At 42.0% G+C, this 27,932-nt stretch overlaps 1 protein-coding gene and 1 pseudogene across 2 annotated transcripts in view; one reads left to right on the top strand and one right to left on the bottom strand.

Annotated features, from left to right (window-relative positions):
• The window catches only part of LOC102772273 (chromosome unknown open reading frame, human C20orf196), a 70,480-nt gene that overhangs the window by 40,202 nt on the left and 2,346 nt on the right, over positions 1 to 27,932 (top strand). Inside the window, exon 3 of one of the 2 annotated variants that reach the window (XR_435364.2) lies at positions 23,165 to 24,368. Coding sequence is in view for 1 of the 2 variants with exons in the window: in XM_006758067.2 (XP_006758130.1) it covers positions 23,165 to 23,607 (443 nt within the window). In the remaining variant the exon portion in view is untranslated. Of the gene's footprint in view, positions 1 to 23,164; positions 24,579 to 27,932 lie in introns of those variants that run through there. The other variant, XM_006758067.2, reaches the window with a different exon arrangement.
• LOC102771984 lies at positions 11,930 to 27,860 on the bottom strand (annotated as a pseudogene).

Here is a 27,932-nt window from a genome sequence, read left to right on the forward strand (position 1 = left end):
ACTCCTGTTTTTCATTGACCTGTTTAAGGTTTTCTCCCAGATTACTTTGAGCTTTGTCCCTAGTTTCTCTTTAGACTCCTTGAGAATTTACATGACATTCATTTAAATGGGATTATTCATTGGTAAGAAGAAAAATCTCCCCTGTAAACACTGACATACTATTTCTCTTGACCTTTAAAATACCTTAATGGGTGCATTGTTTTGTTTGTTCAACTCCACTCTGGTTGGGGGCCATGTGACCTTTGCATTATCTCTAGGCCTCTGCTTAACCATGTTGCTATAAATGGTTGTTTGTCCTGAACAGAGTCTGTCTAAAGTGAGTACCCTACTGTGTGTGTGTGTGTGTGTGTGTGTGTGTGTGTGAAAGAGAGAGAGAGAGAGAGAGAGAGAGAGAGAGAATAGTTGTTCAGAAAAGAGGAAGAGAGATGTAGCTTGGACTCGCATCTTCATCACCTCCATTTTGTCTATTTGGCCTGTGCTCAGTTACCCGAAGTGGCCCTATACTCCTCTCTCCTGGAACCCCATTCATCTAGGAGGCACCTGCTGTGTTTTGATTCCCTTCAACATTGTGACCTTAGAATATAGGTATCTGCTTATGGGTGAGTTTATTGATGTGATATTTATGTTATCATTATCAGGAAGGCAGTGCTCAGTTCTTGGGAAAGCCACCATTCACGTCCAAGCCTTCTGGAGGCCTCTGGGTGAATGGTTCTCCTATCCCATGAGTCCTTTCCTTCCAATGCTAGTATAACTTTCCAAAGTAAAAAACAAACAAACAAACCTACCTGTTGGAGAAATTAACAGTCTGTAACTTTATGCAGAAGAAGAACTAGGAAAGGGATTGTCTCTATAATAATAGAGGAAAATGAATATTACAGTTTCATCCAGCTGGGTTGCATTCTAATTTGACTAATCCCTTTAGTAAAATAGCTTTTTTAATTCTCAGTAATCTGCAGTCTGTGAGATCCATGAGAATCTATGGAGAAAAACTTGCAGAGTGTAGATGGGTGAGAAGGGTAACAATAAGGAAACAGCAGCTAGCATTTCTCAAGCACTCAGCAGAACTTCACTGCACCATTCATTCCATCCGCCTCCAGTTCTGTAGGTGAGATACTACCGTGCAAAGGCCTATGGGAAAAGGGCCTGGTTAATGTTTTTAATCCCACCATCTTGAACTTATTGGAAAATCAAATCCCCCTTTACATGGAACACCTGCTACCTTCTGCAGGACACAGATGGTATTCTGCAGACAGTTTGGAAAATGAGAGAGGTTTAGTCATCTCACAGCCTCCCAGGGCCTGAGCTGGGACCAGGCACACTTGCCTCCCTCAACCCACAGCCAGCTTTCCAGATTCTTCCCCCTAATTGTGCTGGTGATGTCTTAGGATTGTCCTTTAGCATTAAAAGCTAGAGCAGTGCATTAATTCATTCTGTCTCATTCACTGAAACCAGTTGCCTCAGCACTGTACCCCTCTGGTGTCACAACCATTGACGGGACAGGGCCACTGCTTCTAGGAATTCACAATTGGATAAGGAAACAGTCACACACAAACTTTCAGGATGGAAATGGCGCTGAATACTGTGTACTGAGTGCAGGACCTACGGTAGGGGACAGCCAGCTCCACCTGGAAAATTGAGGAGGCCTCACAGAGGAGGAGCATGACACTGGGTCCCCAAGGAACAGTAGAATCTCCAGGTAGAGAAAGCCAGGGAGGGGAGGGTCAAGAACAAGCTTGGCAAATGGCATGGCTTTTAGCAGGGTGCTAGTGGAGGAGCACAGATGGTGTTTGAAGTCAGCTCTGAGTCACTATGAAATGATAGAAATTCAAGGAGAAGGGTTTGGAAACCCTCCAGCAAATTATTTGACCTTCTAATCTCTCGGTAACCATTTCCTGTCTAGCTCATAAATGGAAGTTCTCTGTAAAAGTGTCACACAGGAAAAGTTGCAGAATAAAGAAAAATGGTTCTGATGCCTTAGCCTGCAGAGGGTTTACTTTCACCCTCTTGTGGGGCTTTTTGTAGCGACTTGCCCCATGGCCCAGTGTTGACAAAGGCCCCTGTGCTGTGGATCCTCGATTCTTGCCCTATCTCCAGAAATGACTGAGTGGAGGTGAAATACGACTTCTGAAGCAGGCCCAGAAGACACTCAGCTTCTGAATGTGATAGTGCTTGAGGTGGAAACTCTATTTTCTGTCTAATTTTTTTTCTTGTTGCCTTGGCAACTAGTGATTTTTTCCAAACTTTTGATTTTTCTCAACAACGTGAGCTGTTTCCTTTTGATCTAGCTTAGAAGTGTGTGGATCTGATTCAGAGAGTCTCTAGTGTGTTTATGTTTATAGATTTTTTAATTTTTAGAGTCTTCACAGGGTTGAACAGAGATAGATAATTGCACATTACTGTTAGCCTGCCTGACTCTCCAAACAAAGGCAAGTGGTAGTGATTTGATTTTTGATCTGATGTCAAATACTATAGACAGATTTGTATTGATTCAGATTCACTTTTAAAAAATGGTTTTATTTGGGAAACGTACTTGTTAAAAAATGACCAGCGTGGCTCAGTAGTTGAGCATCCACCTATGAACCAAGAGGTCACTGTTCAATTCCTGGTCAGGGCACATGCCCAGGTTGTGGGCTCAATCCCCCGTGTAGGGTGTGCAAGAGGCAACCAACTAATGATTCTCTCTCTCTCTCTCTCCCCACTGATGTTTCTATTTCTCTCCCTCTCCCTTTCTCTCTAAACTCAATAAAAAAAATATTTTTTAAAAAGGGCAGCTGTAAAACACAGAGACTTCTGTAATGACAACTTGTATTTTCTTAAAGTGAAAGAATGGGTGGGATCCAAGGAATCAAAGAGGTAGCTGAACAACACAGGAGCATAGCCAAGTAATTTTCAGGAAGTAGAGCAACAAAACTCAAAGTTAAAAGTTCCGATCAAGGAATTCTTCTAACAACTGGTCTCATGGATGACCACCCCTCCCTGTTTAAGTGGGAAGGCATGACTTATTACTGCAAGCCAGTGCCTCCACTACAAGTGACACCTTAGAACAGAGTTTTATTCGATTTACTTTTATAAACTATGTGTAAATATTGTAATATTTGGCTTTCTAATGTCTCTGACAAGGCCTGTGTGAAAATTGTTTCCATAAATGATAAAAGCACAGGCTCCTTCCGTCTCCCCCTTGCTTACTCTGCTGTAGCCGCAAGTGGCCTTCTAGCTGGTCCTCATCCTCACTAAATCTGTTCCCATCTCCGCGTGTAGTGCCGATGTAAATAAGACTGACTCCAACTTTGTACCTCCTTGGTTTCTTTTCTGTTTAAGTCTTCATGCTGTGAACTCAGACTACCCTAACTATTCTCAGCAAGCATACCAAAGCCTTATGGTTAATGATTAGCTGTGTGCTGTAAGCTTACAGTGTCACCATAGAGATTCCTGTCAGTAACAGCCAGAATGGCACAGCAACTGAGATAAATATCAAACTAGGTGTTAGTGTCAATTGTAAGCAATTATCCATCACAAGACCACCGGGAGGTACGGTTCCTGGCTCGTACTGCATTCTTTGTCTCGCTGTCTTGTCAATCACTTCATGCTTTAGCTATACTGTAAAGCAGCGGTTCTCAACCTGTGGGTCGCGCCCCCTTTGGGGGTCAAACAACCCTTTCACAGGTGTCGCCTAAGACCATCAGAAAGCACATATATAATTACATATTGTTTTTGTGATTAATCACTATGCTTTAATTATGTTCAATTTGTAACAATGAAAATACATCCTGCATATCAGATATTTACATTACGATTCATAACAGTAGCAACATTACAGTTATGAAGTAGCAACGAAAATAATTTTACAGTTGGGGGTCACCACAACATGAGGAACTGTAGTAAAGAGTCACGGCATTAGGAAGGTTGAGAACCACTGCTATAAAGCATCTAGCAGAGATTAGCTGCATACAGAGTGCTGCGTTGCCTGTTCCCGCCAATCCTACCCTGTGTAAGTTAACTTACCCCACAATACATTCAGTGATAACTTATGGCATTGCCTGCATCGTTTTCCGGTCTCAAGATACCTTCACTCCACATCAGACACTCAGGGACTCTGCATTTGCCATTTCCTCTCTCTGGAACCTGGCTGCCCCAGATACGTGCATCACTTTTCCCCCTCATTGCACTCAGGGCTCCAGTTAATGCCACCTCGTCAAAGAGGACTTTCTGCACTTGCCTTGTCTAAGACAGCACCCTTATTCATCCTTCTCTGGCCAGTGCAGAGATGAGAGGAGCCACCTCTGGAAAACTTAAATGATTATCAGTCACCCTATATGAAGTCCACCAGTCCATAAGCCCTACCCATGGCAAGGGCTTCCAAATTAGCTTTTTAATGCCTCACCCTTCAATTATGAACTCACAGCCAGTGATCACCAGATATTTGTGGAAATCCTACATCAGAAAATATAGAGACCAAGTCTAATAAAAACTAAAGAAACTGAGATGGAGCACAAGAAATCTGGATGGATGGAAGGAAGGAAGGAAGGAAGGAAGGAAGGAAGGAAGGAAGGAAGGAAAGGAGGGAGGTTGGGGCTGGAAGAAGAGAGAGAGAGAGAGAGAGGGAGAGGAAATGGGGCAGAGGAATCATCATAGAAATAATACAAGGAATTTAGTAGAGCAACAGATGGAAGACCCGGGTCAACAGCTGTGGAGCAGGCCTGGAGAGCAACCTGGAGAAGAGGCTGGAGGGCTCTCAGAGGGACGTGACCAGGACAGCTGGGGACTTGAGAGACTATCCTGTCATTCTGGCATGTAGCAAATTATACTGAGAGGCCCTTGGAGGGTGTGGATACAGTTAAAGAAAGTTACAAAGCAGCCCTAGCCGGTTTGGCTCAGTGGATAGAGCTTCGGCCTGCGGACTGGGGGGTCCCACGTTCAACTCCAGCAGGGGGCACATGCCCAGATTGCAGGCTTGATTCCTCCCCCACCCCCCGTAGGGGTGTGCAGGAGGTGGCCAATCGATGCTTCTCTCTCATCATTGATGTTTCTGTCTCTCTATCTCTCTTCCTTCCTCTCTGAAATCAATAAAAAAAAATTTAAGAAAAAGAAAGTTGCAAAGCAAGCAGAAAAAAATAACTGTTAATCACAGAAAGAATAATATTGTACAATAAAGGAAACATTCTAAGTATGTTTAGCAGGGATCAACTTTATGTAGTTACAGTAATAGAAACACTGAATGTTGACTTAATAAAAAAAATGGACATAACCGTAGAGGATAAGTGAAGGTACCTGTGCATATATAAGGCCTAGGGATGTCAACATAAAATGTCTAAAGCTGATAAGTATCATTTGTGATTATATCAATTAGCTAGATAAGATTTAAAAAACCAGAAGGGCCGAAACCGGTTTGGCTCAGTGGATAGAGCGTCGGCCTGCGGACTGAAGGGTCCCGGGTTCGATTCCGGTCAAGGGCATGTACCTGGGTTGCGGGCACATCCCCGGTGGGAGATGTGCAGGAGGCAGCTGATTGATGTTTCTCTCTCATCGATGTTTCTAACCCTCTATCTCTCCCTTCCTCCCTGTAAAAAAATCAATAAAATATATTTTAAAAAAAAATAAAAAACCAGAAGGAACGGCAAGTTGAAATGTAGACTTAGAAATGGCAAAGAGGACGGAGGAGGCTGGGCACCATTGTTCATTGTAAGACTTGGAACCTCATTTGACTTTAGGAAGCTCTGAGCACATATTACTTTGCTAAACACACATTCGTAAGAATTAAAATGTAAGTGTTCGCAGCCCTGCTTCTGTGCACGTGTGGCTGATACAATTTGATGTACATTTGAAACGTAGTCCAACATGAGTCTGATGTCCTTGGCTGGCAGGCTCATTTGTTTAACCAAATCCGTTTTCACTTGCACGTGGAGTAATTAAGTCAGACTCTTCTTTATCGGAAGTCATGCTGAAGACATTTATCATTTCCTCTACACCATGGAAATAGATTGGACTATGGCACCTGGCTGTTGAGACTGTATGCTCATTAAAAATGAAGAGGAGCATACTGATTTGAGCTGTTTAATTACTTTAGATTTAATGATGTACCTTTGCCATGTACTTAATCTTCAGCAAATATTTACCCTTCCCAAACTGGCAAATTTGCAATTCATAACTTGTCAAATGAAGCATTTTCTCTTTCCTCTGCCCCCAGAAGGTTCTCTGATGAAAATTATGGTCTTTTAAAAATAGCTGACACATTCTCCTTTGTGGGCAACTTTTAACATTTCCATCCTTTGATTTGGAACTGACCCTTCTCACTCATATCAACCTCAGTCTGTACTTATTGATATATTTATTTTGGATACAGTTAATATTTTTATTCTGCTGTCTGGGTCATTCTCATAGAGAGATGGGTGGGTGGGTGGATGGATAAATGGAGATGATAGATAGATAGATAGATAGATAGATAGACAAAACTACACTAAGAGTGTGTAGAAATACAGTTCAGATAACAGAGGACACATCAAGCTTTGGTCTCACAGTTTCCAGTCCACAAGAGCTGTGTAATGGTCATCTTCCCAAGCAGAGGTTAAACAGCCATCATTCTAATGCATCTAACACAGTTTCCAAAACCTTTTGATGAAAGTAGAATCAGGAAGATGTTCCATTAGAAAGTCTTGAAGTAACTTCAGGGTACTTTTGAATACCCTTTTACTTTATACAGTGGAAGCAATGTGAGGAGCTGGAGCTGAGGTGGTTATTGAGGCCTGGGCATGGGCATCTTCAGTGACGATTTAGTGATAGAATATTTTTTGATCCCCCATCGCCCAAAACACTTGCAAACACTTTCTAGACCAAAAATAAAATAGTCAAGTAAGTTAATGATACCTTTTTGAAATTTGAAGCTGAGAAACTATGAGATGAGACTTAAAATTCTAGAGGTGATATTAGGATTTTTGAGTAAAATAAATTGGAAGTTGTTCTTTGTGAGCACAAAAATTTGTATGTCAGGACTGCAGGCCTCACACCCATGAGCTTGCCTGTGCACTGTCTTATTATTCTCTAATATGCTTTATGAGTCCTTGGGGCATACTTCCTGAGTTTGGATCCTGACCCTGGCACTTACTAGCAGTATGTCTTTGACCAAGTTTCTTAACCTCTGTGCCTCAGTTTCATTACCTGTGAGTTTATTGATTAGCCCACACAATGCCTATTCCAACCTCGTCGTACCATGATTTCTTGTCTTACAGAGGGTGGAAATTCCATTTCCAGAATCTCTTGCACAGCCAGTGTTCTGGATGTAAGTTAGCTCTGTTAATCCAATGCATTCCCATAAACCTTTGAATTTAGACCTAGATTGTGTGGGAAGAGAGAAATGGGGCCAGTACATTCATTTTTAGCTGGTGTGTCTAATGGCAGAGGCACATGGTTCTGAAACTAGCAACTGTAGCGATGGCTTCCTGATTCAGCAGGCAGCTTCCTATTGGGAAGCTTCCAGATGTAGCAGAAACTGTGTTACTTTGGTGCAGCCTTTGTAGCAGCAGCTTCCTAATTCTTTGGGTTCCTAATAGTGATAGAGGAGTAGCCCCTTTGGCTGTTTATTGGAGTAGCAATTCCTAAAAGCTCAGCCTAGAGTGGGTTTCTGCAGCCCTCCCAACAGTGACGTGAACTGTGTTATACTTTTTAATGCAGCTCTTTCTGCTTAAAGCAGCCAAAATGATTTATGTTGGCTGCAACTGAAGACCATGAACAGTCAACTTACCTCATAGAATTGTTGTGAGGGTTCATTAGAGAATGCATTTACAGTACTTATAACATTATCTGGTATACTTTTTAAAAAATAAAGTTTTAGGGCTTTTTCTGGCCCAAGTCAATGGTATACCTACAACCATAAATAATATAGCTATTTATTAGTGTGTTGATTTGATCATTCATTCATTCAAACAAATATTTGCTGAAGGTCTATTCTAATGAAGACAAGTTCTAATTGCCTTAGGGTAGTGGTTACCAACCTCACTGAACATTAGAACCTTCAGGAATCTTTTTTAAAAAACTTAATTTCTATGCCACATCCAAGACTTAGTGAAGACAGGAAGTGTGTGTATGTGTGTAGATATTTTTTAAATTGAGATACAATTTTTATAAAAGTACACAAATCTTACGTGTTAAATATAGCTTGGTAGATTATATGTACATACCTGGTTAACTACTGTTCAGATCAAGATACAGAAAAACAGAAATGTGCATGAAAGATTTACGGTGAGCTTGGGTTTTTTAAGGGCTCCATTTAGGAGCTAAAGTTACAAATGCATTTGAAGTTTTGCCACTCAGAGGTCAAAAAAATGTAGTCATCTGGAATAACCAGTATAATAAGGTCATCTTTCTCTTTTTTCTTCTTCATAATACCCTACAAATTTGTATTCCTTTCTAGGCAAAAAGGCAGTTTTATTTATATGTGAAATAAAATGAATTTAAGGAGGACCTTATGTAACAGAAAATTCTAAAATACCAGTAAGGTAGTAAATGTTACCAGTAATAACTTTGTGAGTAATAATCTTTGACTCTGTTTATCTTCTCATGATTGGCTTGGTTTATTTGCTAAAAGAGATTTAGCTACCTTCTTAATACTAAGCTATAAGGTTTCTTTTGTGTGATCTCTTCAAAGAGAGTGACAATCATGAGAGAGTAAAAATAATTATTTTCTCTTTTTTCCAAAAGGGTGTTTGGAGCAGATATCTTGTTATGTGGGCCATTGGCTGCACAATTAGTATTGTAATTCTGAGGCTACCAGAGAAGCAGGCATGAACTGAGTTAGGAAGATAAAGTTTGTAATTCATTGAAAAGTAAATAGAAATAGTTGGTTACAGAGAAAGAAAATATCAACTGCAAAACATTAAAAGCATCTGCATTTTTTAAAATAAAACCAACTAGAACAACTTTGATTTTTGAATGATTTTGTATAATTGGCTATTTATGGAATAAAACTTTCAGAAGCAAAATACAGGGTGGACATGAACTATACTTTTAAGATGATCACATGTGATTTGGGATCAAAGTCTAATATTGGAATACATTTTCAAAGATAGCTGGGCCATATTAATAAATCAAACCAACTCATGTCATCAAAGGGATAGAAAACACGAAAATTCATTTCTCTGTCTTCAGGCAAAATCTCTATAAATCAACCTAGGTGATATGAATATTGTCCACTTTAAGTTCTTAGAGGATGAACTTTGGACTTTATTTACTTTATTCCAGCGCAGTCATGCATTTTAAAAGATCTTTAAAAATATTTTACCCAGCATTTTAAAAATATTTGGTACAGGGAGGATTTGATATGAAGGCAATCTGGCCCTGACATTTATCATTTTGTTGATCTGGCCAGTTAAGAGACTGCTATCTTAATTTCCTCACACACCATTTCCTGCATGGCCCTAGGTTGGCCATTCTTTTCGATTAGAACTTTAGAGATATTATTCCACTGCCTTCCTGCTTACATTGCTGCTATTAAGATAGCAGCCAACTTAATCATCATTCATTTATAGGTAATCTGTATTTTCCTATTGGGTGGGTGTAGAATTTTTATTCTTGCCTTTGATGATCTGCAGTTTTATCTTGTGCCTAGCTATAGAGTCCTTTTTATTTATCCTGCTTTTAAAACATTGTGATTGCTAAATCTGAGAATTCATGCTTTCATTAGTTCTAGGAAATTCTTACCCATTAATTCATTGTGTGTTGCCTTGCCCCTATTCTCTGTTATCTCTCTGAGAAATTCAAATTAGATGCATAGTAGAGCATCTCACTTTGACTTGTTATTTTTTCTGTTTTGTTTTTTCCATCTCCTTGTCTCTCTGTGCTAAATTCTAAGTAACATCTTTAAACTTGATTTCTATTTTCGAATTTTTTAGCAGTGTCTAACCTTGTTTTACCATTATGATTTGTCATTTCTTTAGTTACTTTTATTTCTTTTTCTAATTTACCTGTTCACTTAAACTTTCTAATTCCTATTATATATTTTAGCATATTAAGCACATTTGTTTTATGGTCTCTGTCCATTAACTCCAATACTTAATGTTCTGCAATTCTTCTTTTGGTGCTGGCTCTTTTGTTTTCTCACTCTCAGTAAAGGAGACCTGTCCTGTTCAGTGTGTATTTTGTGAGTCATGTCCAATGGAACTTTATGTGTAGGGTTTCTTTTGAAGTTTGGGTTGAGAGTACACTTCTCTAAAGAGGATTTGCATTTGGTTTCTCTAATCATAGGAGGGCACATCAATCTGGAACCATATAAAAATAAATACCTGGCTTTGAGCTTTGTAGACCACAAAAATAGTCCCAACTGAGACTACAAACATATGTGACGTCTGGCTTATGGTTAAATCTTAGGAGAGATGTGTTCTCTCTCTCTCTCTCTCTCTCTCTAGAGAGAGAGAGAGAGAGAGAGAGAGAGAGAGAGAGAGAGAAACATCGGTGGATTGCCTTCTATATGCACTCCAACTGAGGGATCAAACCCCAAACCTTTTGATTCATGGGATGACACTCCTACCAATTGAGCCAAAGCCAAGACAAACACATTTTCTTACTGTGATTCTTTGCAAGGCGTAAGTATTTTTTTCTAGTTCATCTTTTCTCAGAGGGCTCTCAGATTTATACAGTGATCTTTCAAGCACCTCATCCTACCATGATGTAGACTCTGTGTCCCGACCCCTGTGTGGCCATTAAAGCTGGTGTGCTAGGTCTCCTATATGCACTTGCCCCTTTGAATGCCTACTCTCATTTTGCTTTTGGTCTCTAAGGACTTTATTTACTTTATTCCAGCTCAGTCATGCATTTTACAAGATTTTAAAAATAATATTTTACCCAGCATTTTTAGATGTTTGGTAACAGTGACGATTTTCAAAGTATCTTGTAAACCATATTCTTTTGTCAAAAATATACAGCTATCTCTGCAATCCTACTAGAAGTATCCTTGTAAAGGTGGAAATTCAATTCCATGTTTGCACCCACTTCTAGCCTTCATAATGAACCCACGTTAGAAACACTTTCAATACCAGCATGTCCTAAGTCCCTCATGTCCCATATGTCATTCAGTCAGTCCCAGCTTCCACTTCTCTGCTGGTTATAGGCCTTTCTGCATAGGCTGCATCATATTATGCTATTTTAAATTTTGCTTGTGGAGTTTTCCATGTTCTCTGAAGATTTGGGACCAGGAGAGATAGCTCAAAGCTTTGCCTTCCTTCGGATTCAGCTGTAAATGGGGGAAGAGAGCAAGAGGAAAGATCAAAACTTATTTCCTATAACTGTTCTCATTTGATTGCCAGGCTCATATCACCTTTTTAAGTTTACCTCAGCACTACAATTCTGACTCAGCCAGTGGTCACCTTGCGACCCTAGACATTTTCTGTCTATTTTCCCAACTTTTTTTTTTTTAATGCAGCTTATTTCTTCTTCAATGTATATTTACTCACCGAAACTTTTCCTAAGACTCTTTTCTTGATTTATAGTTTCCATCAATTTCCAAAAACCAGCAGGCTCCCTGGAGATTGAGTCATTTCAGTCCCACCTACACTCCGGTGCTGGTCGCCCTTGGGGACACGCGTCGGGGGACAGCTGGAGGGCCCTGCAGCCTGGGCTTCTGTGTTTGACGCTCCCACACACGGAGCCACCTGCTGTTCCCACCCACACTGGGATCATGTTTGCTTTGCAGAGCGTGCACTCGGGACCTCTCTGTAGTCATAGTCCCGCTGCTGTGAGATGGGTAATGCTCACTGTGACTCATCCCATCAGCTCTGATGCCAGGATGGGGCAGTAGCTTTTGGCAAAGTGATGTCCCTTCTAGTCAGGAATGGATGCTTGTTCATCTAGACTTTCCTTATCCTAGGCATCTATCACCGAGTCACGGACATAGAGGAGCATTTGCAATCCACTCTTAAAAATCCCAGATGTTAAATGACAAAGACCTACTTCACCTGTGACAACTCTGCCGTCGATATTACTCTTGCCACCATGGTAATGATTTTAAGTAGATTTTATTTATTTACTATGTGCTGGGCTTTATGATAACAAATCATTAATTCTAACAATAGTCCTATGAAGTAGAAGCTGTTATTATCCCCAGTTCACAGGTGCGGACCTGGAAATTCAGCGATATTAAATAACTTGCCCAAGGTCACATAGCCAGTGAGTGGTCAAGCTGGGACTCAAACTCAAGCCTTTAAATGCAAAGTCAGTGCTCACACGCATCTCGTCTGTCTGGACAGAAGCGTTCGGCGTTCTGATTGATGGCTATGAGCCCTTTACAAAGGCCAGAACTTAAATCCATGTCGGGTCTGTCCTTTAAGGTAACACCTCTGAAAGTATACACACATCGAAACCGTGCTGCCTGCCCTAGCACAGAACTGGTTTGGGAACTGCTTTGTGAGAAATGCTTTCGGAACCAACTTTTAAAACATCAGAAAAGCAACTTTTGGAGATAAACCTTGATTTTATATATTTCTTTTCTTTTCAAATATCTTTTTATTTTTCAATCACAGTTGACATACAATATTATATTAGTTTCAGGTGAAAAGCATAGCGATTAGACATTCATATTCCAAACCTTGCTTCCTAGCCCATGCTTGGTCACCTCCATTATTTGTCAGATTTCACTCCTAATGCCTCTTGACAGTTTCCAAAAGGGTAACTCTGCCCTCTGAGGGTGGCGATTTGCCACCAATGAGGACAACCAGCAGACGGACACTGACAGAGGGGATGAAGTCACTTCCTAGGAGATGCCACTGTGCGCTCAGCAATGGCAGTGGCTTTAAAATAAGAGTCCCTCCTCCCCCAATGTTTTGAAGAGGGAGCAGTCAGCTATATTTTTACATTCTGGCGTTGGTATACAATTCAATCTGTTACTTCATAGGTGTGCTTATCGTCAATTTGATGTGGAGTGAAATCTGTTGACACAAATATGCATCTAACAAAAACTCTGTGTCTGGAAAACACGTCTTACTGCTGAGGTCAACGTTGGATAGTAGTTCCGTTCCAGTCCCCTTTAAATCTTAAGAGAAAGCAATATTGACTTGTGGATGTGGTCAGATTGTGAGGTTTCTGCTTTCCCAGCAAAGGAGAATGATCGTCCTGCTGTATGTCTCCAGCAGCACTCCAAGCAGCATTTTTAACGTGCTTATTTTTTCTGATAGCGAAGGTTAAGGTCAAAGTTTCCAGCAGCATCTTAATTGGCTGCTCACATTTAACTTAACTCTGCTGAAGTAAACAGTGGCATTCAAAAAAAAAGCAATGTTGCTATAGAAACCTAGATCTGAATCATTTGCTCTGCCTTCCTACTCCCAAGCGTTCCTTACTATCTAGGCCAGGATATGAAACAAATTTGCTGAGACCTCCCATGTAAAATGAAATGTGAAAAAACCATTTTGGGGGAAACATTTTAAGTGATTAGTTTAGGGGTTATGGCGACGCTCCTAATTCCAAATGGCTGCTGAGGAGGACGGTCTATCGGGCTCCCTTCTCCGTCAGCCTCGCCTGCCTCATTGTCCCCTCTCAGGGCTGGATGGGGTCAGCAGGGATCGTTATTCTTGCTCCCGCTCCAGCTGTAAGGTTCTGTTCCAGAAAGTGAGTGGGAGCAAATCATTCCCAATGGCTTTCCTAGCTGTAAAGGGCTCAGATTCTGATCCTTTAACGGGTTCTTACTTAACAAAGTGCAAAACGAAGCTGTTTTAAATTCAGCCTCAGGCAAAGCCTCAGTCTCACAGCAAAGAAAAGAATTGTGAAGCATTTTTAGGATCCATGAAGAGCAGCTCAGACATACAAGGAATCAAGGAAATGAGAACCCAGATGAGAAGATACCATTTGAAACTTATTATCTGAATGGGCTAGGGAGGCTCTGAGCATCGCCAACATGCAAATCTATCGCTGCTCCTAATTATGGCAAATGATAACCAGATGGAGATAATTTTAACTACGGTAAGAAAATTAATAAGATTAGCCTTTTCCGGTTCTATTTGCCAATCTCTTCATCAAGTGATTCTGGAGACTTGGCCTTTGTCTCAGTTTTCTTGTCTGGATGAGACCAGGATGCTCCCCCCTTCACCTCCCTCCCACACCCCACCCCGCCTCCCCCCACACACACACCCATACACAGTATCACATTTTGGAAGTGATAAGCTAACACTGTGAGGGTTTTTTTTGCTTGAGATTTGCCATTAAACCAAAACCAAAACAAACTTTGAGGCTTCTCATGAAGTCTCTTTTTCACTCTCACATTCTTTTTAATCCCCTTCAGACTGAGATAAAACAAAGAAAAGTCAAAGATACAGCTTTCTTTGTAATTCATTTTGCATGCCATTAAAAAGGAGAGGGAAAAGAGACAAAACCCAATAGGAAAATGGTAAAGAATATGAGTAGACAGTTCACAGTATCAGAATCCCAAATGGCCAACATGTGTATGAAAAGCAGCTCAGACATACAAGGAATCAAGGAAATGAGAACCCAGATGAGAAGATACCATTTGAAATGTCTGGCAGTATCAGGGTTTGGCAAAGTGGTGGAGAAACAGGAAAACCCAGACTCTGCTGGGGAGGGTGAGGTGGGCGCCGGGGGAGGTGGGGGGAGCGGGTAAATGCTATAGCCACTTTGGATGAGGTAAAGTTGGATCCTAGTGAAATGGATAAGATTCCCTTCCACTCAGTCATTCTGCTTCTGGTCGTGTTTCCACGGAAAGGCTCACACAAGTGCACCAGGAGGCAGGCACCAGGGGCTCACTGAGGCCTTGTCTGTGATAATGAAAAATTAGACACAAGCTCTATACCCATCAGCAAGGGAATGGATGAAAAAATAATACTGAAAGGGCGAGGACTACGCCCTCCACCTTGCCCCAGGGTAAGGGCTATGCTCTCCATCTTACCTTGGCCATGTGCTCAGCAAGGCTTCTTCCTGGAAGCCAAGCCACTGCTGGCCACGCCCAGGATTTCTCTGGACTGGCCAATGATAGTCAAGGGAAGTGCATGCCATCACTATGACCACATCCTGTGTAATGAATGAGACACCGACTTGCGCCTGGCCAATCGGCAGGGCCCATAGTCCTTTCTCCTCCCCTTACCCCAACCCCCTATAAAACCTCTCTCCACACAGAATTTGCTCTCTCTCTGCCACCTGCTGCTGTGCCAGTAAGGGGGGGCAGGGGAGCCAAACCTAGGTTTGAAATAAATGACTCTTTGCTTTTGCATCGGACTCACTGGCTCCCTGTTGGGCCCTTGGGAATCTTGAAATCTGGGCACAACAAATACATCATGTTCCTATATTAGAATACTATGTAAGGCAGATTCATATATATCAAGATTAGCTAGAAGTAAAAAGTCATACAGTTGAGTGAAAAAAGCAAAAGTTGTTCATTGAACCTAAAATTAAAATGACCACCACACACAAAGCAACAATTCTATTGCTTATGGAGACATATATATGTAAGGTATAAAAATGGGCTGGAACGAATAAATTTCTGTAGAAGTGGTCAACTTTAGTTGAAATGTTTAATTCTTTAATAAGAAAAAAAAGAAGCAAATATATCTTAATTGCCGATTTGGGGTGGTATAAACTTGGATATTAGGGTTCCCTGTAAATTTCAGAGCATTTCCATTTCTGAAGAAAAGAATAATATGCCAAGGTAAACATAGATAGCTTACAGATCAGACAGTGGAAACTGGCCTTATATAACGGGCCGAGGCACCTAATTTTAGGGCTGTCGCACATATCTTTGTTTTTCCCCCAGCATTCATGTTGTTTCTCAGCAGTTGCGTTTTGCAGGACCCTGTCCTCTGCCCATTGCATCTGTTAGTCATTAGGATGAAGGTGACAGCATATGCCACCGCCCCTCGGGTGATTCATTCAGGTTTAGCTTCAGAGGTAAACAAGTCCAGAGACTGTGGTTGCAAAAGCATCTGACCAGATCTCCCATCCCTTTGAGGTGTTAAATTGGATTAAATATCTTCATATCCACACCCTTGCCCTTCCCCCTCCCCTCTTTGTAAGTATGTGGATTTTATCCTTTAAAGGAACAGTTGCACTTTCTAAAATGTAGAAACCAGCAGGGTTACAATCAGGCAAAAGGTAGCTTAAGCTTATTGATTTTTTTTTTTTTGTCGTTAGTTTTATGGTACTAATAACATAGGAAGCAAAGTGTCTTAACACTCCAATGCAGGAGCTTCAACATACACCTTCTTCCTATAGGAGAATTTTTCTTCCTCGTTCTTTTGTAATCAGGCTTGGCCACATGATTTAACATTGGCCAGTGATAGGTAAACAGAGTGACACAGTTTTCCCAGGCACTGCCTCCTTTACTATACTCTTTTCCCTCTGTTGTAGTTGAGACCCTGGCTGCCCCATCAGCTTGGGTTCCAGGCTAAAGACAAAGATGATGCAGATCTACTTGTATGACACTGAGCTGGAAGATGAGAGGGAAAAAAATCCCTTGTTGTTTTATGCGCCTGAGATTTGGGGCTTGCTTGCTATGTGTCATAACCTAGCCCATCCTGGCCTCGCTGAGAAGGTCACATCTAAGCGGAGACCTGAAGGAGGAGAGGAGACCAGCCATGCAGATACGTGGAGAAAGCACGTTCCACTCAGAGAACAAGTGCAAAGGTTCCAAAGAGGGAGTTTTTTTTGTTGTTGTTTTTTTTTAAATAAGCAAAAGTGTATTTAGAAAGTCACAGAGGTAGAAGAAATGGGTTCAGGAAACAAATTAGAGGCAAAAGAAAGGCCCGTGGAGCTTAGAAGAAAGAGAAAGGTAAAGGTACACAGCCTGCGGGGAAGAAGCTGGGACTGGATAGGCTGCGGCAGTTTCCATCCTAAGAGCTTTTAAGGGTGGGGATTTTAGGGGAGGATCTTAATAGAATGGTCATCAGCTTTTCAGGTACATCTTTTCAGAGTCATGGTCTCTACTGGTAGGTAGGCACCAGCACAGGGGGGTGTTTAGTCAGTGCAGCTGGTCCTGAGGCAGCCATGGCATCACTTGTCTGATGTTGCTGCTTTTCTGGGCCTGGAGCTGAAACACAACTGAGGCCTAGATGTATTTGATGTGGGTCAGAATCTTATTGTCCTGGGGGCTTAATGCTTAAGGGCTCTTCTCCGGCCCCCTTGTTTGTTCCCCGTCTAAGGAGTCTAACTGGCATGAGTAGCAACATGCCAGGGGAGGAAAGGTCAGGGAGGTCTGAACCTCTGACCTGATATGCTAGGGGAGGGAAGGTTACCCTTGGGCGAGGTCCTTGTTTTCCTTGTTTTGTGCGTTGCTAGTCACCCGGGAAGTTCTGCCCTGGTGACCTGGTGCACCTGACCTATCTGCTCTGTTCACGTCTGTCTGACTCCTACCACATTCCCCCATGAAGGGAGGGCGCTCTCTTGATGCATTCAAGGACTGGAAGGAAGCCAGATTTTTCAAGGCAATGACGCCAAAGTGTGAGCAACCAGTCAGACTTTCACGCAGCCTGTAGGGGTGGAAATAGGACTTAATCTTGTTGATCCTGTTCACTCCTCTATGGAGTGGGAAGGCGGGAGTGAGAGAAATAGAAGAGGGGATGAAAGAAAAGAGAGATTTGGAGCGGGCAGATTCGGACTAGGAGAGCAGGACCCCCAGATCCACAGACCACAGCCCCTCATATTCTAACCTGGTAGTGTCACCGTGTGGAGAACTTGTGAGGCCTCTGAAGTTTGACCACTGCCATAAAGAAAGTGAGTCCTTGCATCCAAAGAGCGCTAACAAGTGACCATTGATAACCAGAACATCCCTCTCCCCCATTCATCTTGTTCTTCTCATGCCCATGAATTTTTCTTAGAGCCACACAGAACCCAGGCAACCTCCAAGAGACAAACCAAGGCAGCAGGGTTTGTCTTAGAAGTGTGCTGGGCAGTGCCCAGCAAAAGGGGCAGCTTCCCCTCTGAGCAACTAGGAGACTGTGCAGGCCACATATTACTTCTTTCCTTAAGTCCTGATCATTCTCCATGTTTTAAAATGAAGTCGTAGGTTTCTTTCGGCTCTGTGCAGACTTAAAACCACAGATCCTCCCAATTAGCGGTTGTTAGTAAAAGAAACGCTGGGCAAATAAGGCTGAGTGGGCAGTGATTGACGCTGATGCAAGAAGGAGACAGAATTCTAAATATCAAATTTACGCAGAGGAAACTTGATAGAGCTGCAGAGGTAAAATCCTGCTGTGTGTATCAGCCACAGAAATAGCCAGGAAGATTCTCTGGAAAAAACCCCTGTTAACCACTTGGGTTTCTAAAAGCTAATGGCGCCTCTCGTAGAACACAACCATTAATCTCAAATGCTCCATGCTAATTGGTTGTCTCAGATTACTGAACTCAAATTAGCATCTGTAACTCCTAAAGATAGAAAAATAGGTCTATAAGAATCTCAAATATCTGTATGTTTTCTCTCTTTGGCCAAAAGAAAAGTTAACAGCCCTGGCCAAGGTGGCTCAGTTGGTTGGAGTGTTGTCCTGTACACAAAGGCTAACACGGGCCAAATAAACAAGGTTTAAGATGATGTGGGCCACAAAAAAACAAAAGCTTCAGTTCTCATAGAAACATAGATTTATTTCGATAGAGACATGCTGAATGCAAAGGGCTGAGTAATCGTTAACATAGAACATTTTAGCCCTATCTGGTTTGGCTCAATAGATAGAGCGTAGGCCTGTGGACTGAAGAGTCCCAATAACACAAATAAACTTATTTTTCTTGTTCTCTGAAAGCAAAATATTTCCTGTTGCGCACACCAAACAAGCCAGTCCTAGACTAATGACATGGCAATTGGCTGCTAAAATGTTAGCTGCTTGTATTAGTGGAAATAAATGGTGTGCCTGCGCTTAAGATGCCTAAGGGAAATGAATGCAACACGATTATAGTAATCAGTCATTAGCGAACGTTGTAGTTCATTATTAATAATTACGTATAACAGGATATTGTAAAAGTTAAGTTATGAGATTTTTATTACAACATTTCTCACATACCGTTATATTGGCTGGGCCACAAAAATATTTATTGTGGGCCACATGCAGCCTACAGGCCTCGGGTTTGACATACACTGAAGGGTGCTGGTTCAGTCCCCAGTAGGAGCACGTGCAGGAGGCAGCCAATCAATGTTTCACTCTCACGTCGATGTTTCTCTCTCTCTCCCTCTCCCTCTCCCCTACTATCTCTCTAAAATCAATAAAAGCATGTCCTTGGGTGAGGATTACAAAAAAGAAGGGTTAAGAAACAGATGTTCTGGTAGATAGGTGGCCTTAACACAGTGCATGCAAAAGCATTGTCATAGAAAGCCCTGTCCTCCTTTTCTTCTTATTAATTCCTAAAGAAACTTTATTTGTAATTGAAAGCCTATTGAAATGAAAAGGGAAGGTCCGTCCAACTTAAGTAATGCCAGAATTAGGATTGGTGGTTAGGCCCTTGCTATCGAAAAAAACAACACAAAAAACTCAAGGTCTGAGAAGGCAGTAATGCATAATGCGCATGGGTACCAGCAAGAAATCCATTGTGCAAGAATCAACAGCAAAGGCGAGCGCAGGGCGAATCAATATATTGCGATGCAGTAGGATTCAGCCTTCACTTCCCATTCCTTCCACAATCCATCCTTGAGCCAGAGTTCCTGAGAGAGTAAGGGGCACTACTGGAATTTGGGGACATTATGGTTCTTGGTTTATGGAATTATCCTCTACATCAGTGATTTTCAACCTTTTTCATCCCGTGGCACACATAAACTAATAACTGAAATTCTGCAGCACACCAAGAAATATATTTTTTGCCAATCTGACCAAAAAATGGCATAATTTTGATTCATTCACACCAGTCAACTATTGCTGTGTTGACTGTTGTCATTTTTATATTTGACAATCTCAGGGGAAAGAGGTCAGTGCTCCTGACTAAATAGTCAGGTATTGCATGTTTTTTTGTTTATTTGTTTGTTTGTTTGTTTGTTTAATATATTTTAAGTTTGATCTTTTTGTACAGAGAAGAAGGGAGAGGGATAGAGAGTTTGAAACATCAATGAGAGAGAAACATCGATCAGCTGCCTCCTGCACACCCCTTCCTGGGGATGTGCCTGCAACCAAGGTACATGCCCTTGACCGGAATCGAACCTGGGATCCTTGAGTCCACAGGCCGATGCTCTATCCACTGAGCCAAACCGGTTCGGGCTGGTATTGCATGTTTTAACAATTCTCCTAGCATGCCAGTTGAAAATCACTATTCTAACAAGTAGGATATTTATATCCTTGACCCCATCACTAAATGCAAGTAGCATTTTCCAATCACTGGCACAAAAACATCCCCAGTCTTTCCCTCGAGGACACATTATAGTCCCAAGTTGAGAGCCCTATAAGTCAGGGCTATAGCAACAGGTAGAATATGGTGGGGCTTGAACATAGCTGTGAGAATGCAACATTGAGCAGCAACTGACCAAGTTATCAAAGATCCATCCTTCTGTCTACATTTAGTGCATTAGGAAAAGAGAAGCAATTAGCTTTAGTTGCTGGTGAAGAAACAGTGATGTCCAAAAGGCCACACCAGACACATGATTAAAGAGATGGCTTTGTAGTTGGCAGTAATGCAAATTTTAAAAGGAAATCAAAGACTGAAATGAGCTGGAGGCAGGTTCAAAAGAACTGACTGAAGCAGTGACTGATTCAACCCATATTGTTATTGCTCTTTGGAAAGAGATTGGGGGGAGCTGGGGTGTCTTTGAAGATGAATTGCAGTCTGCTTGACATTTGCAAGAAAAATAGAGAAAACAGGCTAATTTTTTGGACACCTAATTTCAAAAATTAAGTATAATAATGAAGCTCCGATGAAAACTTAAAATCCTGCATATCAAAGCTGTTGACCAGTTAATAAGTACATGCTGTGCTCCTTGGAATGTTCTGGATAGATGCTGCCTCGGGTGGGCAGTTTCAGGAACTCTCCAACTTCCCCAGTGTCACTATGGATCATCTCCTTCTCTCTTCGTTCTTCCCACTGACAACTAAACACAACACATGATTTTCAACCAGACCTTTTTGCTACAGAGAACATGATCAGGACCGCTTGATGGGGGCTAGGATTAGATGGCAGTAATGTTGTCCCTGTTAATTTCCTGATTTTGATGGTTGCGTTGGGGTTATGTGGAAGAATGTCCTTGCTGGTAGGAAAATCAGGGTGGGCATCAGGTTGGCAAATAATTAATGAGAAATAGTTGTTTGTATTGTACTTGCAAGTTTTCTATGAGTTTGAGATCATTTCAAGAAAAAAATTAAAACAAACCTCTGGAGAGTAATTGTAAAACTTCTTTCGGTGGCCTACTTTATTATTAAAACAAACAAACAAAAGACTTAGCTCAGGGCTTGGCAAATAGTATTTGCCTAACAAATGGTACTGCTGTTAGCCAAGGGAAGGGGCGAAGGGTCCTGCAGTGGCAGGGTGAGGGGTCCCTACCCATCTGCTTCCCCACAGATGATCGGTCTGGGGGCCATAAGGCAGGACAACAGGGGCTGAGCGATTGAACCTGCAACCCAAGCACGTGGCCTTGACTGGGAATCGAACCCAAGACCCTTTGGTGTGTGGGCCAACACTCTACCTGAGCCACAGCGGCCAGGATACCGATATTTTTATTATAACTACTAATTGAGTAAGTGGATGGGGAGTGGGTGTATAGAATTAAAGCTAGTAATTAATTACAGCATATATTAGAGCAAAAAAGGGAAAATATATTATTTTGATTTAAAGTATAACAGTTTAAAGCATAAAGCTGATGGCTGTATAAGGAATTCAGCCACTTACAAATTATTTGTGCAAAATTTTTTCTAGAAAAAAATGATATGAAAGTTCTTTGTTTCAAAAGACTTAAGAGATTCCTATGTTAAGAATTAGGGTGCCCAGAGAGGTACAGAAAGTTAGGTCAATTACTAGGATTTGGCTCCAATTCTGGTTTCTTACTGTCTATTATTAAATCTCTTAGTTTATTTGTTACTCTTCCTTTAAAAAACAAAAAGGTGGTTTTAATTTAGAGATAAAGCGTCTATAGGATTATGTAGGGAGTAAAGAAAGAAATATCTGAGCTGTGTAAATGCCCAGAACTGTCTGCATTGGGGGTCTGCACTGTGTCTGTGCAGTGCATCCCTCTGGCATCTGGTGGAGCTCATGAATGCAGAATAAAGTTTTTAACTGCATGAAGTAAAACATACAGGCTTACCAAGGGAAAACACTAAAACGTAGCTATTAAAATACATAAAGAACAAAATGTGTGATATTGTAATGAATATATGTTTTTTAAACTAATGTTTAAATAATAAGATCTAGCATCAGGACCAATAACTGTGGTGATTTCATAGTGGTTGTCTTAGTCTACTTGGGCTGCCATAACAAAATACCATAAACTGAATGGCTTAAACAAAATAAATTATTTTCTCACAGTTCTGGACACTGGAAGTCCGAGGCAGGGAATCAGCATGGTCAGGTGCGGTGAGGACTCTCTCCCTGGCTTGGAGAAGGCCTCCTTCTTGTTGTATCCTCAATGGCCTTTCCTCAGTTCCTTCACATAATGAGGGGGGGAGAGAAAGAAAAATGAGAGAGGTCTTCCTCTTCTTAGAAGGCCACCAATCTTATCTGATTGAGGCCCCACCTTTATGACCTCATTTAATCTTAGTAACCTCTTAAAAGGCCCAATTCCTTTAAGGATTAGGACTCTAACATATGAATTTTGGAGAAACACAGTTCAGTCCATAGCGTAGTGATGGGCATATGTGATATTTCAAAACATGTTCAATAAACTATAATGTGATATGAAAATAGCTGTGATCTACTGGTGATAAAGTCACACGTATTGCTGCTAATGGGTTTATTGCCTACATTCATCATGGAAGGAAATGCGTGATTTTAGGTAGAGGTTAGTGAAAATTAAGATATGATATTTTTCCCATCCAAGTTCACAGCCACTCTGAACTTCTTTACAAGGACCTCAGGTTAGGAACCCCTGAAACATGTTCTTGTTTGGGGCAAACAAGTGGCATACCCCCAGGACGGTGGGAACAGATTCAGAAATCATCTGATTCTGCCCATTGCCCATTACCCAGGAGCAGTAAGTGTGTTGCATTAGCAAGAGACATCACCTGCTTTGGGCCAGCTTTCTGATATTTTTGAGTATGTGTTTGAGTATTGGGATGTGTTTGTCTTACAGACAGCGGTCACCTAAATACTACACAACGTGACTCCTGGGCCTCTGAGAACTTCTGGCTCGACCCTTCTGTGAATGGCCAACCAGAGACCAAGGCAGAGGATGAGGAACTTCGGAAATCCCTGGATAGACTCTATGAGATGTTTGGCCACCCACCACCAGCCTCGCGAAACCCACTCTCTGCATCTGTCTGCCAGTGCCTGTCTCAGAAAATCGACGAACTGCAGGGCCAGGAGAGCCAGAAGTATGCCCTCCGCAGTTTTCAAATGGCCCGCGTCATTTTTAACCGGGATGGCTGCTCCTTGTTACAGAGGTATTCCAGGGACGCCCAATTCTACCCGCTGGGAGAAGGAAGCCAGTCTCTGGATGACGAAAAGCCGACCCCAGGACTTTCCAAAGACATTGTTCGTTTCCTCTTGCAGCAGAATGTGATGGGAGACCCATAACTGGTGCCTGGTGGTGAGAGCAGGCCACTGTCAGTGCACCACCCAGGTCCCCTCCGGTCTGTCTTGCCAGCTGTGTGCCCCGCCCCCAGCTAAGTGCTCTGCAGCCAACAGCTGGCATCTGTGACCAAGTATTAGAGGCTGGTCAGCCCAAATAGAGAGCCATCGGTGCCGGGGAATTTTACAGCCCCCGTGGCCACATGCCCTCCTACCTTTCCCTTTGGCCTGAGGCCGGTGATGGGCTGGTTTGGGAGTTCAAAAAGCCCAGCTTCCTTGTCTCAAAGGAAGGCATGCTCTGTGGCATAATTTACTCTTTGGAGCTCCAGGCCGATGCTGTCTTTCCATTCATTCACCTATTGGTGCCACCTATGAGCCTTTCCTCAATAAATTGCTTGTACTTGAATCCCTGACTCAGAGTCCACTTCCGGGAGAACCAGACCTAAGGGAACAGGCTTCCATCAGATGGATTTTTTTGAAGGGAATAAAACCATGCTGAATCAAGTAAAGAATTATACCATGTCGTAAAACTGTGACCACGCGATTGAGAACGTCTGTCCCAGAAGAATACAGAGATTTCAATACGCTTCCAAAAAAGTTCTTCGCATCTTAGTCAGACCCTTGCCTCTCCAAATCCAGAACTGCCTATTTTATAATACCACCTGGGAGTGGAAGGGACATGTGGACCTCCTAAAATAACAGCTAGGATTCGCAAATTAAAGAAAAAATAAGGTCTCTTTATCTCCGCCAGATTGCAAATGTGGAAGGTGAGGAGAAAATCAAGGTGCTTCACACACCCAAGTACGCGCAAGCTCAGGATGATGGGCTGGGCGGGCCAGTGGCCTCGCCAGCTTGTGGTGGGAGAGAGAGAGGAGTCCTTTGCCCAGGTGCACTCCTTCCTCTGGTGGTTTCTGCCTTCTGCCTGCCGCCAGCACCTCTGCCACCTTCTGAATGGCTGATCCCCTCACCCCTGCCCTGTCCTGACTTCATCAGGGAGTGGCTTTACCTTGTCTTTTTAGATTATTTTTTAAATTTATCTCTTAGTTATAGTTAACATACAATATTATATTATTTCAGGCATATAACAGTGATTAGACACTTATGTACCTTTTTAAAAAATATTTTTTTATTGATTTCAGAGTAACAGTGATTAGACATTTATGTACCTTTTTTAAAAATATTTTTTTATTAATTTCAGAGAGGGAGAGAGAGAGAGAGAAACATCAGTGATAAAAGGGAGTCATTGATTGGCTGCCTCCTGCATGCCCCCTACTGGGGATGGAGCTCACAACCCAGGCATGTGCCCTTGACCGAAATCGAACCCGGGACCCCTCAGTCCTCCGGCCGACGCTCTATCCACTTAGCCAAACCAGCTAGGGCAACATTTATGTACCTTATGAAGTGATCCCCCAATAAGTGTGATACCCATCTGACATCATACAATATTATTGACTATATTCCTTGTGGCTTTAAATCGCCAATGCAGGCTTGTGCTGGCAGGTGCTCTGCTCCACAACCATGTCCTGAACCCCCATTTGAGACTCAGTTGGTAGATGACGTCACCTGGGACCAAGTTCCCTGCAACTGTCATTGGAAGCCTCGCAGTAATCCTTACCTAGACAGTTCTGCAAACAAACTGCATTGACAGGAAAGGGTTATATCAATTGTTTCGGGGGGAACAAGAAGAGAAGCTGGCAATGCTGTGCAGTTAGATTTGGAGAAACTTCTGGTGAAATTTAATTGGCATAAGATCCCCTAAGCTTTTCAGAAACCATATTAGGCAACTAGATCAGCCTAACCGTGACCATTCAGAGTGAATGTGTCCTCGCAGGCAGGTTCCTTGGGGACTCTGGGATGGAGACAGAAGCCTTTTAAAGGTCAGGAAGGTCAGACATAAGAAACATTTCAGACGTAAGACACAGTTCCACACTGACGTGCAGACGCACCACTGGAAGGAGACCTAAGTGGTAGGAAACAGGAAATGAACAGGCCTCTGAGAGACTTGAGAAAACAAGCCTCCCAATTTCCCTCCAACCAGCAGTCTTCCCCCATGGGTCTCTCCTATTCAACTGGCCCCACATAGTCTGAAACCAATGGGACTTATAATAGAAAATCTACAGGTTGAATTTGAAGGTCAGCCTAGTTTTATTGTTTTTTAATGTGAAGCAAATTAATAGATGCCCTTGAAGAATGTTGTAGTTCTTAGTATCATGCAGTCACTGAAATATTGGAGATTAGTTTCCATGGCTACCAACAAAAAAGAAACTGACTTATTTTATACTGTTTTTATTTTTTTTCTTTCCTAATTGAGATTTTGTTTGTCTTGAGGATCAGTACACAGACATATCAATTTGTACACAATTCTTAGCATACGTTACACAGACATATCAATTTGTATTTATTGATATTGTGTACATATCAATTTGTACACAATTCTTAGCATACGTACCAAAAATGTAAAGTCACGTAGTTGTCATTCTTTTCTAAACAGTTATTCCTGTGACTTTCCAGCTTAAAATGTAGAGGCTAACTTTCCTTAATAGAGTATTAAGTACCAATATCTTCAAATGTTGATACGCTGTTACATCAAAGTCCCACTAATTCACAGCATATATACTACATAATCAAATTTTCAATCTTTCACAGCACACTGACAAAGTTACTAGGAAAACTGGGCTACCACCAAAGATGTTACAGATGCACAGAATTCTGGCAGGGAGAGCCAAGATCAAGGAGTGGTTTTCTTTAGGAAACAATGCTACCAAAAAACATGTGAATAGAAGTAATTTAAAATGTTCAAGACATAGCAAATGCATGACTGACTCCAAATTGCCAGTGAGTATGCTTTGTATTATAGGATATAAAAACTACCACCATCAATGGAATGTTAAGCTGACACCCAAGACAATCAAAGTCTCCCATATTCAGTATCCCACTATTTTCTGATTGTACCAAAAAAAAAATAAATAAACAACCAGCAAATGATTTCACCTCTTTAAAAAAAAAAAGTATTTACACTTTTTAAAAAATGGGATGAGGTGGAATTCCCTCCTCTTTAAAAACATTTCTAGAGCTACTGAAAAACTTGCATTTACAAAACAGTTGATAAAAATATTCCTCTGGATTGTATAAGAAGGGAGACAGGGACCACTGATCAGACATGATATATGATATTAATCAGACTTGGCTTCTTTCTCTCCTGCTTCATCTGAGGTTGGCCTCTCCTCGTGTTTAGTTTCTCCGTTTTCCGCAGGTAGATCTTTAGGTTCCTGGTCAGCCACTTGGGCCTGCTTTCCCTTTGCTCCCCTCTCCCCTTTGGGTTGCACTTTTTTGTCTCCAGATTTATCCTTTCCTGCCGCCTTTTTGGGCTTCGTTTCCACTTTTGCAGGAGCAGGTTTGGCTGACAACCTGGCCGACCTTCTCGGGGGCTCCTCCTTGGCCGCCCCCTCCTCAGGGCTGACCTTCCTGTTGGGCATCGTGGAGGCGGGCTGGGCGCGTGCTGGGTGCCTGAGGGCCTGGGCGCCTAGTGTCTGGGCGAACCTGGGCTGCCAGGCCGCTGCCCGGTCTCCTGCCTCCCAAGCTGCTCTTTTATACGGTTTTTAAAGGACAAAAGATATAAGCTATTTGACTCTCCGTGCCCGGCGGCAGCAGCTTCTCTCGGGCAGTGAGATTTTCGTGTCAATAATTTTGTTAACTTCATCAGTGCTGTGGGCTCTCAGCCAGCGGTTAGACTCTAAAAGCAGAGAATTAACAAGTCTAAAAGCCAGAAGTACCTGATGGTAAAAAAAGGAGTGTGGCCTGTTCTTGTTTGTATCTGAGTAAGTGCTTGTGACAGGTCAGAACAAGATATCTGATTCCCTGCAATCTCGTGCCTTAATTTGTTGATCTCCATGGGTCAGGATGGCATTTTCCATTTGTCTCTGTTTACCTTCAATAAAGACTAAGAAGAAACGACATTGAGGCTCTGACCCTTGGCATTATTATTTAATTCTGCCCTACACATCACTCACTGACATATTACCATCCTACCACGGTTCTGTCTGGCCTGTGATACCACCTGTGGCCCTTTGGTCTTGGGGAGGATGGATCTGCTTGCAGGAACGCCAGAGAAGAGAACTGCTGCCATGTTTTAACTTCATGAAACTATTATTCACTTCATTAGTCTATTTCTTTGCTCGACCTATGTAAGGGCACATGTAATGGATTTTTTTTAAATTACGTTTTTATTGATTGGAGAGAGGAAGGGAGAGGGATAGAGAGATAGAAACATCAATGATGAGAGAGAATTATTGATCAACTGCCTCCTGCATGCCTCCCACTGGGGATTCGAC

This window comes from Myotis davidii, unplaced genomic scaffold (genome assembly GCF_000327345.1).
Source record: "Myotis davidii unplaced genomic scaffold, ASM32734v1 scaffold32, whole genome shotgun sequence".
NCBI lineage: Eukaryota > Metazoa > Chordata > Mammalia > Chiroptera > Vespertilionidae > Myotis > Myotis davidii.